Source organism: Primulina huaijiensis, chromosome 12 (genome assembly GCF_012295235.1).
Source record: "Primulina huaijiensis isolate GDHJ02 chromosome 12, ASM1229523v2, whole genome shotgun sequence".
In the NCBI taxonomy this organism is placed as follows: domain Eukaryota; kingdom Viridiplantae; phylum Streptophyta; class Magnoliopsida; order Lamiales; family Gesneriaceae; genus Primulina; species Primulina huaijiensis.
In genome coordinates, this window is record NC_133317.1 from 9,123,589 (window position 1) to 9,138,523 (window position 14,935).

The 14,935-nt window shown below is 36.5% G+C and overlaps 1 protein-coding gene across 2 annotated transcripts; it reads left to right on the top strand.

The window, feature by feature from the left end:
• Window positions 1-11,060: 11,060 nt before the first annotated feature.
• LOC140990345 (uncharacterized protein At4g15970) lies at window positions 11,061-14,202 on the top strand. 2 transcript variants are annotated; one of them, XM_073460000.1, is made up of 4 exons: window positions 11,061-11,374; window positions 12,403-12,763; window positions 13,314-13,792; window positions 13,875-14,202. In XM_073460000.1, the coding sequence occupies exons 1-4, from the start codon at window positions 11,337-11,339 to the stop codon at window positions 13,936-13,938; spliced, it is 942 nt and encodes a 313-aa protein (XP_073316101.1). In that variant the 5' UTR covers window positions 11,061-11,336; the 3' UTR covers window positions 13,939-14,202. The 2 variants fall into 2 exon arrangements, with proteins under 2 accessions (XP_073316101.1, XP_073316100.1); XM_073459999.1 differs by having other exon boundaries at window positions 12,398-12,763; window positions 13,875-14,200.
• The last annotated feature ends 733 nt before the right edge of the window (window positions 14,203-14,935 follow it).

Sequence of the window (14,935 nt, forward strand, 5' to 3'; positions counted from 1 at the left end):
AGTCTTTTTTTTAATCTGTATTAACGTATGATTTGTAATCAATTTAAGTGTTAGAAAAATGTAGTTGACAAAACTTTCCTCTCATCTCATTCCATTTTTTTTTAAATTGTAGCGCCGCGGAGCCTTATTTGCGCAAATATGGCGCCGAGGCGCTCGTGTGTAAGCGTCTCGGCGCCATATTTACGCAAAAGTGGCGCCGAGGCGTTAATTTGTTAGCGCCGCGGCGCTACACCACTAACTTTAAAAAAAAACTTTCCCTCACCTCCTCATTCAAACTCCAATATCCTCACCCAATTTCTCCTCCCACTAAAATCAATCGATTTCAACAAATCGCTCACGGTCGAGTTGCAATACATTTTCAGTTCATATATCAGGTAACATTATTTGTGTTGTTAATCATTCATCAATTTCATTTTAAAATGTGAATTAACAATGTTATAGAGTTTGTGCATATAACATGTTCGATGTAATGCTTCAATTAGAAAGTTGTTAATAAAAAGTGGTTTTTTGACAAGTTCTAGGTTATTAGCGCGATTTCAACCATGCCGCCAAGGAAGAAAGGCAAGCAAGTTCAGTCCGGGAATGGTCAGTCGTCGCATGCTGGTTTTGATAGACGACGTTTTTGGGATGCAGTTGCAGCTGAAAATTATTCTAAATTACAAGAGAAAAACATGCAGCGAGAAAGAGGGATGGATCAGAGCGTCGAGGGTTGTGATACTTTAATTCTGGCTCAGCATTTGCGTTGGGCTGAGTTTGTGAAGCCACCACTAGATGCTGTGATGTCACTTGTCCGGGAATTCTACGCTAACTTGATGGTTAGGCATGAGAACTACTACTTGAGAATAAGGGGGCAGATGGTTGCCTTTGACAGCAAGACTATTAACTCATTGTACTCGATGCCTGACTATGAAAACGATGATTATACGAGATTTATGAGACAGCCCTATCCGTATGAGACGATTATCAACACACTTTGTGACCCGGGCACGGTTTGGAAGCTAAATAATCAGCGAGCTCCGGTCACGTTTCCTGCGACATGCATGATTAGGGAGACATATAACTGGTACCATTTTGTCGCATCGCGGTTGATGCCATCTGGGCATGTCTCTGATGTCACAAAGATGAAAGCAGCATTGGTGTATTGCATCATCACCGGGAAGAAAGTGGATGCAGGTCGGGTGATTATGAATTCGATTCTGCAGGTTGCACGGGGGACATCCACAGTTAGCATGCCCCATTCGTCGACCATCACGGAGCTGTGCCGCCTAGCTGGGGTTATATGGGATGATAGTGAGCCAGTATTGGACAAGAAAGGCGATATTTTAATTTATGGCAAGCTCCCGAGAGATAAAAGACGTAGGCAGATTGAGAGTGGTCCGAGCGAGGGTTCAGGGAGTGGAGCACATCCACAGCCCATCAGACAGCCACGACACGCAGGACAGAGACGTGCAGAGAGAGGACAGACCGCACACCAGCGTCTTGATGACCTAGAGCGTATGATGAGGAGACAATGGCAGATGACACGCGAGCAGTTTGATTACGTGCATGATTTTAATCGTGTGCTTGCGCAGCGCTTCCCTGCCACTAGCGCCTCCGACGAGCCATTTCCACCTCTCCCAGCATTTTCACATCGACACGTCGAGGATGACTTTCAGTACAGCTAGTCCTGATGGCTTCTGACTTGGCATCATTCTCTTTCGTTTATGTATATGTTTTTATTATTGTATTTCGATATGGTTTAACAATGAGTTGATGTGTATGTTTTTATGAATTGCATTTCGGTGTGGTTTAACTATGTTTCTTTGTTGTGCTATATCTCAATCAACGGAAACAACTTGTATTGATAATAGAATGTAGACTATACAACAATGCAATCTGTACAAACAATTAAGTAGAAGAATCATCGTCATAATTAAAATGATACAAATGGCTCCCAGTACCACAATCAGGTGGATTGCGTCGTCTCGTCCCTCTACGCAATCGTACATGTTCTGGATTTTCCTCATGAGAGTAACCTGGATAAATGATAGGTGAAACAACATTCCTCTGTGGTTGAGTGTCATGCACAATATGCTGTGGACCAACATTAAGCAAATTCGTAAAACTTTGTGTGTTAGACCAATAAGGAGTCTGAAAATCTGGCTGACCAACCGAACGAAAGTCAGCAAAACTTGAATCACTGAAAAAACCAGGTTGAGTGGTAGAGGTTCCAGCAATATTCAATTCAGCTGACGTATTAATAGTAGAGGCTCCTGCAAACCCACTTGGTTGTCTAACCATGTCACTTCTCCAACCGAATGATGACTGATGCGAAAAAGGAGAAGGCGTACTGAAATTTTGTTCAACATTAATTTGTCCAACAAAATTATTGTACGGATGTGGTTGAAAATCAACGACAGTAACTTCAGGTGATATGGTGCGCACAGTGATTTGATTATACCATTGGAAGTAGTCTTCGTCAGTTTGCATCGATCGCCCGTGTCGCACCCCTTTAGAAACATATCTCAGCCTTTTATTCCACAGCTCAATTGAATTTCTATGATAATCTCTCCAATCGGTGTTTCGATGTCCTATTCTCGTGATATTATGCATATCGTCATTGTCGACAGCAGACCCTGGAATTGATTGTCGTCTTCGAAATTGTCGCATGACCCGATTAGGACGATGCATCTCCACGATGTCAAAGCATATAAGGGGACAAACACATCGCCATATTTTGTTGTCGTATGAATCAATAATAGTCTTCACATCTATGTCATTCTTCTTTTAAACGATCCAATTAAACTGTAAAAAAAGTTAAAAATAATTATTCATTTATTCAAATCAAAATAGTATGAATTTAATCACTATAAAATATTGAAATTCTATAATACCTCATTATTTTTCATACGATCTAGAGAATCTCTTATAATTCTTACAAAATGTGTTGGCGCATGTGTGTAATTAAATCCAACATTCCACCTACATTTATAAAAAAAATTACATATCAATATAATATACAAGATATTTATGATATTATCACAATAATTATTAAAAATTACCGTGCACCATATGGAAAAACTGGAATAATAGCATCCGAATCAACAGGAGGTATAACTAATGTTAACCCATCTCGATCGGGGTTAACACATTTAATCCTGCTCCATGCCCATAGCTGCTTATAATAATAAAAATAGTTCAACAAATTTAACAAAAAAATTGTGTTAATCACATCACATTAAAGATACCTGCAGGATATATAAAGGTCCGGCAATTGTAGTCTTCTCTATAAGTGACGCGTTACACAATTAACGGTATTGAAATGCTAAAACCACACTACCCCAACTATAAGACTTCACGTTATCAAAATCTCGTAGCAGTTGAAAAAATATTAGCCTAGCAGACCCTCCTTGACAGTCAGAGAACATTATTCCTCCAATAATCATTAGCGCTACACAACGAGTAAATTTCACAACATCTACTTCTGAAGTATCATCATTAACAAGGTTAGACATACAATAATCGTATAGTGCAGTCATGGAAAGAGGACCACCTTTCAAATGTTTTGATGCTGGCAAAAATCCCAACATATCCAAACATATGTGTTGTCATTCCTCAACTTTATGTGACACATCTACTCCAATTACTGCTTCTCCATCAATTGTTAGCCCCCAAATTATTGAAACATCTTGTAACGTGATTGTTGCTTCACCACATGTAAAATGAAACGTGTGTGTTTCGCGTCGCCAACGTTCAACAAGAGCAGTAATCAAATGATTATCATACACTTGAGAGCCACGTTCTAAAACTCCATAAAAACCCATATGATTTAAATATACCAGTACACGATTGTGTAAGTAATTATCAGTATATAACTTCCAAATCAAATTGTCTGACCTCTTCACTTTCACAATATCATCGACGGTCAACGAAGAAACTTTTGATGACATATGTGTCGCTTGTAAATAGAGGACACTGGGATCTTCTGGATTTCGATTATCTGCCATTATGAAATATGTTGTAGATTTTCTCAACTTCTTCTCAAAAATTTTTTAGAGCGTAAAGGAGAATCTGAAAATGCAAAAATGAGACGGGAAAGAAAAGAGAAGGAAAGAAGAAGGAATCCAACAGATAAGAGGCGGTCGAATGGAGCAGCGCCATGTGGAAGGTGATAATCTCAAAAAAAATTACAATATACAGGGTCCGTGCTCTGCATACATGGACCAGCGTCCGCGCTTTGCAAGCGCGGACGCTGGTCCACGTAGGAGCGTCCGCGCCGTGCTCTGTAAGCACGGACGCTGTTCCACGTTAGCATCATCCGCATTTACAAAGCACGGATTGAGGTATTTCCGTCCAACTTTTTTTTTAAAATTAATTTTGAAATAATTTTTTAAATTTAAATTATTTTTAAAAAAAAACCCTTCAAAACACATCAAACGCTAATCTAAAAATTCCCAAAATGTATGAAGTTAAAGTAAGTGTTTTGATACAAAAAAATAATAAAAAAATTAGAAGAATTTTTTTTTAAATAATTGACGAGAGAGTTGGCCTGTTTTGGTTGACTTTTGAATGGATCATTAAATTTTAGCACATCTATCGTAATCATTGACATAAACATAACACCGTTATGAAACAAATCGCGTAATTTCATTGTCCACCATCAACCACCTAAAATTAAATGACAATATTTATTGGTATTTCACATTTAACTTTGCTACTAAAACGAGATAAATCCACCAATGACCTTCCTTAAAACCACAACAACACCAAAAACTCTATGAGCAACAATTTTATTTATCCACAAGTTCTCCACCATTATTTACAAGTAAGTTTTGTATAAAATGTCTTACAAGCTTATTCTCAACATCCTTACAAACTTTTTTCATATACCATCAACTTTAAAAATAAAAGAGAACAAAACTAATTAAAGTGGTTGTACAACCTATTTCATACAATATTGACCAAACATAAAACATCTCATTTTCTCTTAATAATTGAAACAATCTTTGAACTCTTCCAAAAGTTCTACTACTTCTTTCATCACATCCTCCTCTAACAACATACTGATATAAGTGGTTTTAGGGCATTCTGTAGTCCCCAAGTTCACTTCTTCCAAGGGATCTTGGGTCTCCGGCTGTCGATCTTCCATCTGAGCCGGAGCGAAGATTGGATCTTTGAGTTGTAACTCTATTTTTTCATTACCTCCACATTCCTCCTCAAATATTATTTTAGTTCCATCAATATCCCACAACTCTTGATATTGCACTTCATTCACCAAATGTTGCAATGTGGCTTTCACTCGGAAGTTGCAACCACTTCCATCTTTTTTTTAATGAACTTAATCATCGACCTCCTCAATAATAGGTCGGACCATGAGTCTAGGAGAGACAATGGTGTGGGTTTGAGAATATTCTCAACTGCTTTTTTAACTTTTTGATTATCCATGTATGCTGCCTCCTGTTGTCCATTCACCTTGTAGTTACAAAACTTAATAGGATAAAAGATCCATCATAATATCTAGCTTATACAACATTAAAATTAGATTGATACGACTGCGAATCAGCATGTACCAACTCTATATCACCATCTTTCCACATTAACAGTAACCGGTGCATGGATGACGAAACACAAGGATTGGTATGAATCCAATCCCTCCTTAACAAAACATGGAAGCCAACACTGGAATTGACCACGAAGAAAGCTGATAGAGAGGATTGAGACCCTACAATGATATTTGCTGGTAAAACTCCCAAAGTTTTGTAGATTCTCCAGTAAAAGTTGTCACAGAGAGTTCCAAAGGAATCAAGTCTTCCACACTCTTCCCCAACTTCCGAAGAACTTTGTAGATTAGAATATTGACAGCAAATCTATTATCTATCAATAATTTAGACACCCGCTTTCCATTATCAAGTGTTGTGATATAAAGTAATTTGATATGTTTAGTCATCTCATTGCTAGCTTTCTTCATAACCACTCTTTTCTCTTCATCAACAAGAACTCCAGCACAATCTTTCAAAATACTATTTTTACTGGAATCTATAATAATTTTATTTCCCATGGAGACATCATATTCAAACTTCTTTTTGCGTTTGAACTCATCTGGTAACATCAACAGGCATTGATGCACTCAAATGAAACAAGAATCTGCCCCACATTGAAGGTAGCTTTCTTGACTACATTATAGTCTTTTTCTGATAACAAGTCATCACCTTCTTCCTTATTATCATTAGTAGCCATCCTCTCAAACTTCTTCTTATTTTCAATGACTCTTCCACCTTCAACCTGCGATCCGCAGCCTTTCCCTTAGCAACCATCGTTTTTGGGTTCGATAAAGGGGTTTTGAAAACATTGGATGTTCCACACATCTCCATTGCCCTCTGGGGTTGCCATGAGAGGAACAACAAAATATGGCTTCTTTTCATATTTTTGATGACTATCCAGGAATGGTGACCTCTGAAGTATCTTTTGGAATTATTGTTGGTCATCTCTTCTTTCATCGTTCACGACCTTAATAAATGAGCTTCTTTCGAGGTATTGGTTCACCGGCTTTTTGATCATAGATCCCTCATCATACCTAACATCCTTCCTTCTGTAAGACACATTCCTCCTACTGTAATGATGATCTTTTTCAGGAAAATTGTTAGTCTTTTTGTCCTTAACATCAAATATCATCTTACTAGGTATCAAGCATTTACTTATAATAACTCTCGGCGTGATAGATCTACTTTCAGCTACACCTCTCCTCCTCTCATTGATTAGAGACCGCAAGTCAGAATTATTCACATTTTCACGTTGGCTACCAGGGGGGAAAAAGTCTTCATTCACTATCATTGCTTCTTTTTTTTCCTCGAGAAACTTCATGATTCCCTTATTGATTCTTTCTTGTAGGATATTTTTAAAAGCCCAACAAGCTTAAGTATTATGGTTGAAGGAATTATGATACATACATCAGTCCATTTCTTTCATCTACTCTCTGGTTGGTAACTTATTATTTGGGGGGAAAGTTATAAACTTTTCCTTTATCAAGTGATTAAAAATTTCTTCCATCTTTGACGCATCAAAATTATATGGCGTTTGAACTGGAAAAAAGTTCTTCCTAGAAAATTCTTCAATCTTGCACTTTAATAACAGGACTGTGCGTGATCCGGAATTCATCACTTCTGCCAAGGTGATTTTCTCAACTTCTTGGAAGTAAGTGCCTACAATGGATTTTTTTTTTTATGACTTTCTTCAGGCAATAATTCTTCATACTATGATACTTTGGCAGCAAGCTCATAAAAATCGTGGAATTCCATCCCTTGGAATTTTTTCTAAGGTAAAAATCAAGTCCTCATTGAGTCATCTTCACATATTCTTATTTAGAAAGAACACTATGCACTTGCTTCTCACTCTCTTGATTTTACATATGAAATCATTAACAGATTTTCCTGGATTTTGGACCACGCTTGATAATTCTACTATACTAATCTCAGGTACTGTTTCTAAAAAATTGTGTATGAAACTTGTGTTCCATGTCATGCCAAATCATATATAATTTTGAGGCAGTGTTGCGTACCAAGTGAAAGCAGTGCTAGTCAATAAATTGGAGAACAACCGTAGGTTCTAGTTAGAAAAAAATATCCAAAATTGCTAATTCATAGCATTGTATTGTAAACGTTGCTACAAGTTCCACGCTAGACTGACCATCTTCCCCTGAGTATAAAGTGAATTATGGAATGCAGTATCCTCGTGGATAAGGATTATAACGATCAACAACATCAGAGTATGGCTTGTGAAACTATGGTCGGTTGATTGGCCTCATCCCTGGGCCATACAACTCTTGAATAACATTACGTACAGTCTCAAAGTCTAAGACTGGAGCATGTCGTAAATCGTAATGGGTGTGGGGAGTAAATTGCCCCCGAGTGTTATTCCATGAATTTGACATTGAATATCCATGTACTTCCTCATTACCATGCATCATGGATTCATGTTAGGAGAAGTCTCATCAAACATATTACTGACCACTTGTTTACGATTATTGTAGTTTTGGTGCCTCAGTCCCAATTCATCACCTCTCCTGTGCGGAGGAGTATATTTTATTTCCCTAACAGACTACAAAATCGGTGATTCCTCCAACGACGGGTTTCACCTCTTGAGAACTTCCTGACCCTAGCCTTGGTCCTCACACATCTTTGTTTTAGTCTTTTTAGGTTTACCATCTTCTCGTGACTTATTCTCCTCATTCGAAGATTTCCTCCACTATCTTATTTCTGTTATAAAGTCCATCATGACAATAGTAAAAGCTTCGGTCATTTATTTGAGATCACCACGGATATTTTTCTCCATGGAAAACATAATCTTTGTTAAAACTCCATCGGCACCAAAAAATGCAATTCCTTCGTTTATAGTCTCTTCTTCGAACTTGTGTACCGGTTGTTCGACTGATATTCAATCAACATCAGTTTCTTTTTTTTTTTTGTGAACGATGGTCTTTCCCTTGTGAAGGAGGAATTCCTTCATGTTTCTCAGTGCGATTTGGAGGCATTGTTTTCCCACTAGGCATGCCAATTTGTTTACCACGACACGTAATCGTGCCAAATATGAAATAATCTTACTTTTATTATCAACGATATGTGTCCTGATTCGACCGTTTGTTATAATTATCTCGTTATGACTTCAAAACTAAGAATTTGATTGAGAAATATAATGAAAATTACAGAAGAAATCCTTGAACCATATCAAATTTAATTATGACGTTATGAACCCGAGCAAAATTTTTATAAGAAAGATAAAAGAATATGTCAAAAATTAAAGAAAATAGAGTGCTAGAAATTAAAAATAAGCGAACGAAATATTAAAATATTTTGCAGAAAATTTGATGTAGTTTTTTGATGAATTTTTTCAAGAGTCTCCTTCTGATTTTTTTTTCCTTCTGTTTTTGTTAAACTCAACATATCAGTTCCAGTCACCTTCCACGATCATCCATAATGGGTCATTGATCAACTTCTCCCATCGTCTTCACCAATTAGCTTCTTTACGGACTTGTGAAATAGGGTTTTCACATTTAATGGACTTCCATTGCTAGTGAGCTTTGTTGAATTTGGGCTCAACACTAACTAAACTATAACGATTACTAGCAAACTTCTGCATACAATCCGTGCACAAAATTAAATTTGATTTTTATATAATATAAATTTTTGTGTGAAATATAATATGGATAAAGAAATTTTTAAAGTTAATATTTGAGGTTTTATTTTATTGAATTATATTCTATTTTATTCAAAAAATAATGGTAACGTGGGAGTGTGCGTGTGTGTGAGAAAAAATATAATTATTGTATGATGCTCTTACTTTATATATAATATATATTATTATTTTTGTATCATGCTTCGTTTATCCTATTTTTAAAACAATTCATTTTAAAAACATTTTTTAAATTTTTAGCATTCTCTGTTGTACTAAATTATTATTATTTTATTTCATTTTTTAATAATCATATTCTTATTATAATTATGTGCAAATCTAACGATGGTTATTATTTTACGCATCTATGTGCGTACTACTTGTGGGGCTCTGGGTCCGATATCTAATACTAATAATTATAATTGTAACAAACCAAATGATCGAGTAAAATACATAATTTGTGGTTCACAAATCCACATAAACATCGTCAAAATAATTTAATTGTCTCAAATGTTTGAAATATAATTTTCAACATGCCAAAATAAAGAAATCCCAACATCATAAAATAGCTCTTAAGACCCGAGAATCTCACTCTAACTCGTATTTCCTCGCCTTGAGCTGGACTCTGGCATCCCAAGCCTCGCCTCACCTACCGTCAAGCACATGAAAACAAGAGGTACCGGACATGCCGGTGAGTATAAACCCAGTATGATACAATCAATAACATATGAGAATTAAAGTGACAAATATTTCATATTAAATTCATAAAGATGCAATATAATGCAATGCATGATCAGAAGCTGTGGGCTATCAATAAATCTCAAGATCAAGTGAATCATCTGGTCATAGGGTACCCAAGGAAAGAGAATCCCCCAGCAACATCCACCGACTCATCCGCTCGAGGTGGGGTGCTGTGTTCTACAATCCCAGGACTATGGTGCGCATATAGAGAGTGTTCAGGCCATAGCAGCGACCTCCGCATACACTATGCCAACTCAACTATAGCCCCATACGTCCAACAAATCAATAAATCAAGGCGACCTCCGCCATATCAAATCTGAATCAACAAGTGGCTCAATATGCAATGTAATGATGCAAATCAATATCATCATTTCGATATTATAATAAACTCATCTCAAGGCCACAATCATCATCAAATCACAAGTAATTCATCGAGCCATAGAATTTTCAATTTAAAATAAAAATGATACTTTTACCTCGTATGTTACCGACCGTAACATACCTTTCAAATATTACCAAAAGAAGATCGAAATGTGTAGGTGAGAAGTCTTGAACCTTCGAAGTCTACTATAACTCAAGAACTCGGATCATTTATCAAAACAGAGCAATTTCTGTACAAAATTCATAATTAATTCAATAATGCTTCGAATCAAGATCCGCAATTTTGATATTCAAGAAAACTCAAATCTCAACAATTGTATAAAGAAGGAATCCATATCATTTCTTAACCGTAATATGACATAAAAACATTCATTGAATCATTTTGTCAAACACGTGACGTGCGTGCTAAAGAGTTAGCTCCTCTACAATTCCATTTCTTTTCCAAAATATCAATACATACAATACCATCAATCATTATATTAACAACTTTACATCAACATTCAAACCAAACAACCCATTGTTTTCCCTTTAATCACTAACCCAAGGAAATAAGCTTTCTTACCTTGCTTCTAAACTTTTGAGGAGAAGAACTTCTAATCTCCAAGAAAAGATTAAGGCTTCAATAAAAGATTAATGTCTTGGAAGAAATTGGATTAAAGCTCAAGATCTTGATTACTTGAAATTATATATTATATAAATATTTTATAAATTCATCATTAGAGGGACCAGTGACCATACGTTACTAAAAAAACGTTATTTAAACAACAAAAACTATTTCTTTCGAAATCGACGAAATCTCTTATGCGGCACAACTGAAAAGAGAGAATGGTGCAGTGCGGGTGCCTACGATTCTCACGCTGCGACGGTTTCGCTCTCGTTTCTCTCCTCTCCGACCATTGTGATTGTTGATATGCCGTCGGATTTCTTCACCGGCGCCTCCGTCCTCCGCCGAGCGGCAATTACGATCCTCCTCCTGCTGATGATGACGCTCTCTTGCTTCTTCCTCTACAGAGCAGCCGACTCCGTGGGCTTCCGAGTCTCCTACTACAATTACAGCCCCATTGTCACTCATGTGGTACCCTTTTTCGAAGATGCTTCTCCTAACTCGGTCAGTTCCCTTTCCGTCCCCTGATTCTTCCTTAAGCACGAGCATTTTACCAGACAGGAGGCTGAATATAAGTTTCAGTGATTAAATGTGGAGTAAATGCTACTATCAGTACCAATAGATGAGCCTTCGATGTATAAAGTTTATTTTTTTTAAAAAAAAACGATTCATAAAGATTGTTGTATTGATTGAAGGGATATTATTTCTTTTTGCGTCAATCAAGCAATGGATTTCTCTACTGTATGGTGTCCCCTGCACCTCTTCAATCTGTAAATTTGAATTTATCGGTAATCATTATACTAAAAACTTGTAGTAGTTTCTACATGCTAATTCAGTTATTTTAGAATAGTTTATACTTTTTTCATTTTTTGTTTGAAAAGATCTATGAATTTAGTTTACTAACTCGCCGCGTGCTTGAGTCTGATACAAAGTAGCCTGAGCAATCAAGGACAAACTGAAATTTGTTTTGGGACGTGAACAAACATGATAGTATTTTTTATTCTTGCCAAAGTAGTAACACTTTGATTGGTTCTGAAAGTTTCACCATAATCCGTTGCTCATCCTTCCATCTCTAAAGAAGACTTCCGTGTTTGGCACGAGCATATATGAAAAAGCTAGGAACGAAGTAATTAACCTGATGTAATAGCAATAACAGCTTATATAGAATCTTTTCCAATCTCAATTTACAACGTCCTCATACCTTATATTTATATCCGCAAATCTTGTAGCTCCATGGTGTTGATTTCTATCTAAACTTAATCAGGCTATGATTTGCTTTATATACTCTGATAAATCTCGGGGTCACGCTATCTCATGATGCTTATACATCTGAAGGTATTTAATCAAATTGTAGCCACTCTGGTGTATCTTCTTCATACCAATCATACTTGGTTGGCGTCAATTCGAGATCCTTTATATCTATCACCTCCCCATTTTCTCACTTTCTGGGGTATGTTAGCACGTTAAGATTTCCTCACAGAGTTATCACTCATTTTTTCCTATATATTTATTTTATTACTTTTGTAGGACAGTGAGGAGTATAGTCTTGAACGAATTTTAAAGGAAGCATCAATGAAAGACAATTCAGTAATCTTGACTACCCTGAACGATGCTTGGGGAGCTCCGAATTCGGTGATCGATCTATTTCTTGAGAGCTTCAGAATTGGACAGGATACTCGCCATCTTCTGAATCATTTGGTTATTATTACATTCGATCGAAAGGCTTTCTCTCGTTGTTTGGTTGTGCACTCCCATTGCTTTGCCCTCATTACGAAAGGGGTTGATTTTTCACGTGAGGCTTATTTTATGAGACCGAACTACTTGAAGATGATGTGGAGAAGAATTGATTTCCTTCGGTCTGTACTCGAAATGGGATACAACTTTGCGTTCACGGTATTTTCCTCCTTCCCTGTGTAAAATAAATTCACCGATTGTGTGTGTGTGTGTGTTTGTATGCCTGTGTGTTATGTGCATGACTGTTTGTTGTTCCAGTTTTTCACTCTAACCCGAAAAAGAACAGGAATTCATTTTGACATCGTCTGAAATGTTTCCCAAGTCTATTAGTTATGTAAATGATGTGACATCTTTCCCCATTTTTTTTATCTTATTTGTGTGGGTAAAAAACTTTCATCTTTAGGGAGATCAAAAGATTGCCCGTAAAAAATATCTAATGTGATGATAAATTATCAAAAGTGATGTTTTGGAGCTGAATAGTTTTCTTTTGCCATATTTTTCTTTGTTTCCCGGATACTTTATTGGTATCCTCTGTTATTCTTATCATTTAATGTTCTGCATGTAAATTGTTCTTTCATAAATGAGGTCAGCAGCAGCAAGCCATTCAATCTTTCCATACTTAAGAATATTCGGTCTATTCTGAATCCTATTTTTATCCCTAATTTCTTTTATTTTTTTATGGAAATTTTTTGTTTTTCCGTATTTATAGGATGCAGATATCATGTGGTTCAGAGATCCATTTCCTCACTTCCAATCGGATGCTGATTTTCAGATAGCATGTGATCATTTCTCTGGCAATTCTGATGATCTAGAAAATAAACCTAATGGAGGATTCAAGTTTGTGAGGTCAAATAACAGGTCGATAGAGTTTTACAAGTTCTGGTACGCCTCACGTGAAAAATATCCACAACTACACGACCAAGACGTTCTCAATAGAATTAAGTATGATACCTTCATCTTAGACATTGGGCTGAGAATCAAATTCTTGGACACTGCTTATTTTGGTGGCTTTTGTGAACCAAGTAGAGATCTAAACCAAGTTTGTACAATGCATGCCAACTGTTGTTTTGGGTTGGATAGCAAACTTCATGACCTTAGAATTTTGATCGAAGACTGGAAACATTATTTATCTTTACCACCAAGCTTGAAACAAACCATGTCCACATGGAGAGTTCCACAAAATTGCAGGTGACGTAGATCCTCATCACATTTTACCTTAATCTTTTGATCTCATTCATTTCTAACTCGCGTTTGTTCCAATTGTTTCTAGCCTTGATTCTCTTCAATTGGCAGCGGAACCATCCGTGGATGTGAGACAGATTTTGGATAGATGACATTTTGACTGAACTTCGCTTGTTCCCTTGTACATCTTCTCTTACTGGTCCATTCTGATCCACACACACGACTAACTTTGCCATGAAACAGAATTTGTATACTTGCATTCCTCCTATGTATTTAAAGTACTCCTGGTGTCTTTTTGAACTTGGAGACACTCTTCTTTTCATCTGATGTAAATAAGGTAAACAAACGTATAGTAGTAAATGAAGTATCCTAACCATTTTCAATGTACCTTCTTGTATTTCTGCCTGAAAATCACAGGATTCGTTCTCGAATTGATGGTGAAATATGTCCATTTTCAATGTTGGTGTTCCTCCTAAACCGGAACCAAAAGGTGGTTAAACTAAAAAAATTTCAATTATTGACATGCGGGAATGATCAATTTGCTTTCAGTTCATGCAAATAATCATGGTGTAGATGAGAGACCCATAACAAAAATAGAATATGCCTTATCACGCCTATCTCGGACAGATTGTCTGTATGTTTCGTATCCGATCATAAATGCAGAACTTTACTGGCATGCTTGAACGCTAACTATCTGTTACTCAAACATGATAAATCTATCTCATATAAACAGCAGTAGACTTTTGTTTAATCCAATCTATTCGAATTTTTCGGTTGACGAAATAAATGGTGAGTATATATGGGATGAAAATGAAGATTCCGATTGTGCAAGTCTTCGAAATGGCAGGTTTCCCCAGGCGAAGAAATGGGGTGTTGGGATAGATAAAATGAAAGTAGATACTAAGAAATTTCAAAGCATTTACTAGAAGCTCTTCTTTTGCACATTTTACTACGTAGAATAGATAGATTGACGGAACTTTCCCGACTAATATTGACTGCAAAATCGGATGATGAAAATGGGGGTTAAAATACGAAAGCAAGATACCAGAAGTTTACTTGTACTTGCTTAGAAATTTCTTTTGCATACTCTATCATGCTTGGAGTATTCTGACAGAATTGGATGAAAATTACTCATCTGATTAAGTACAT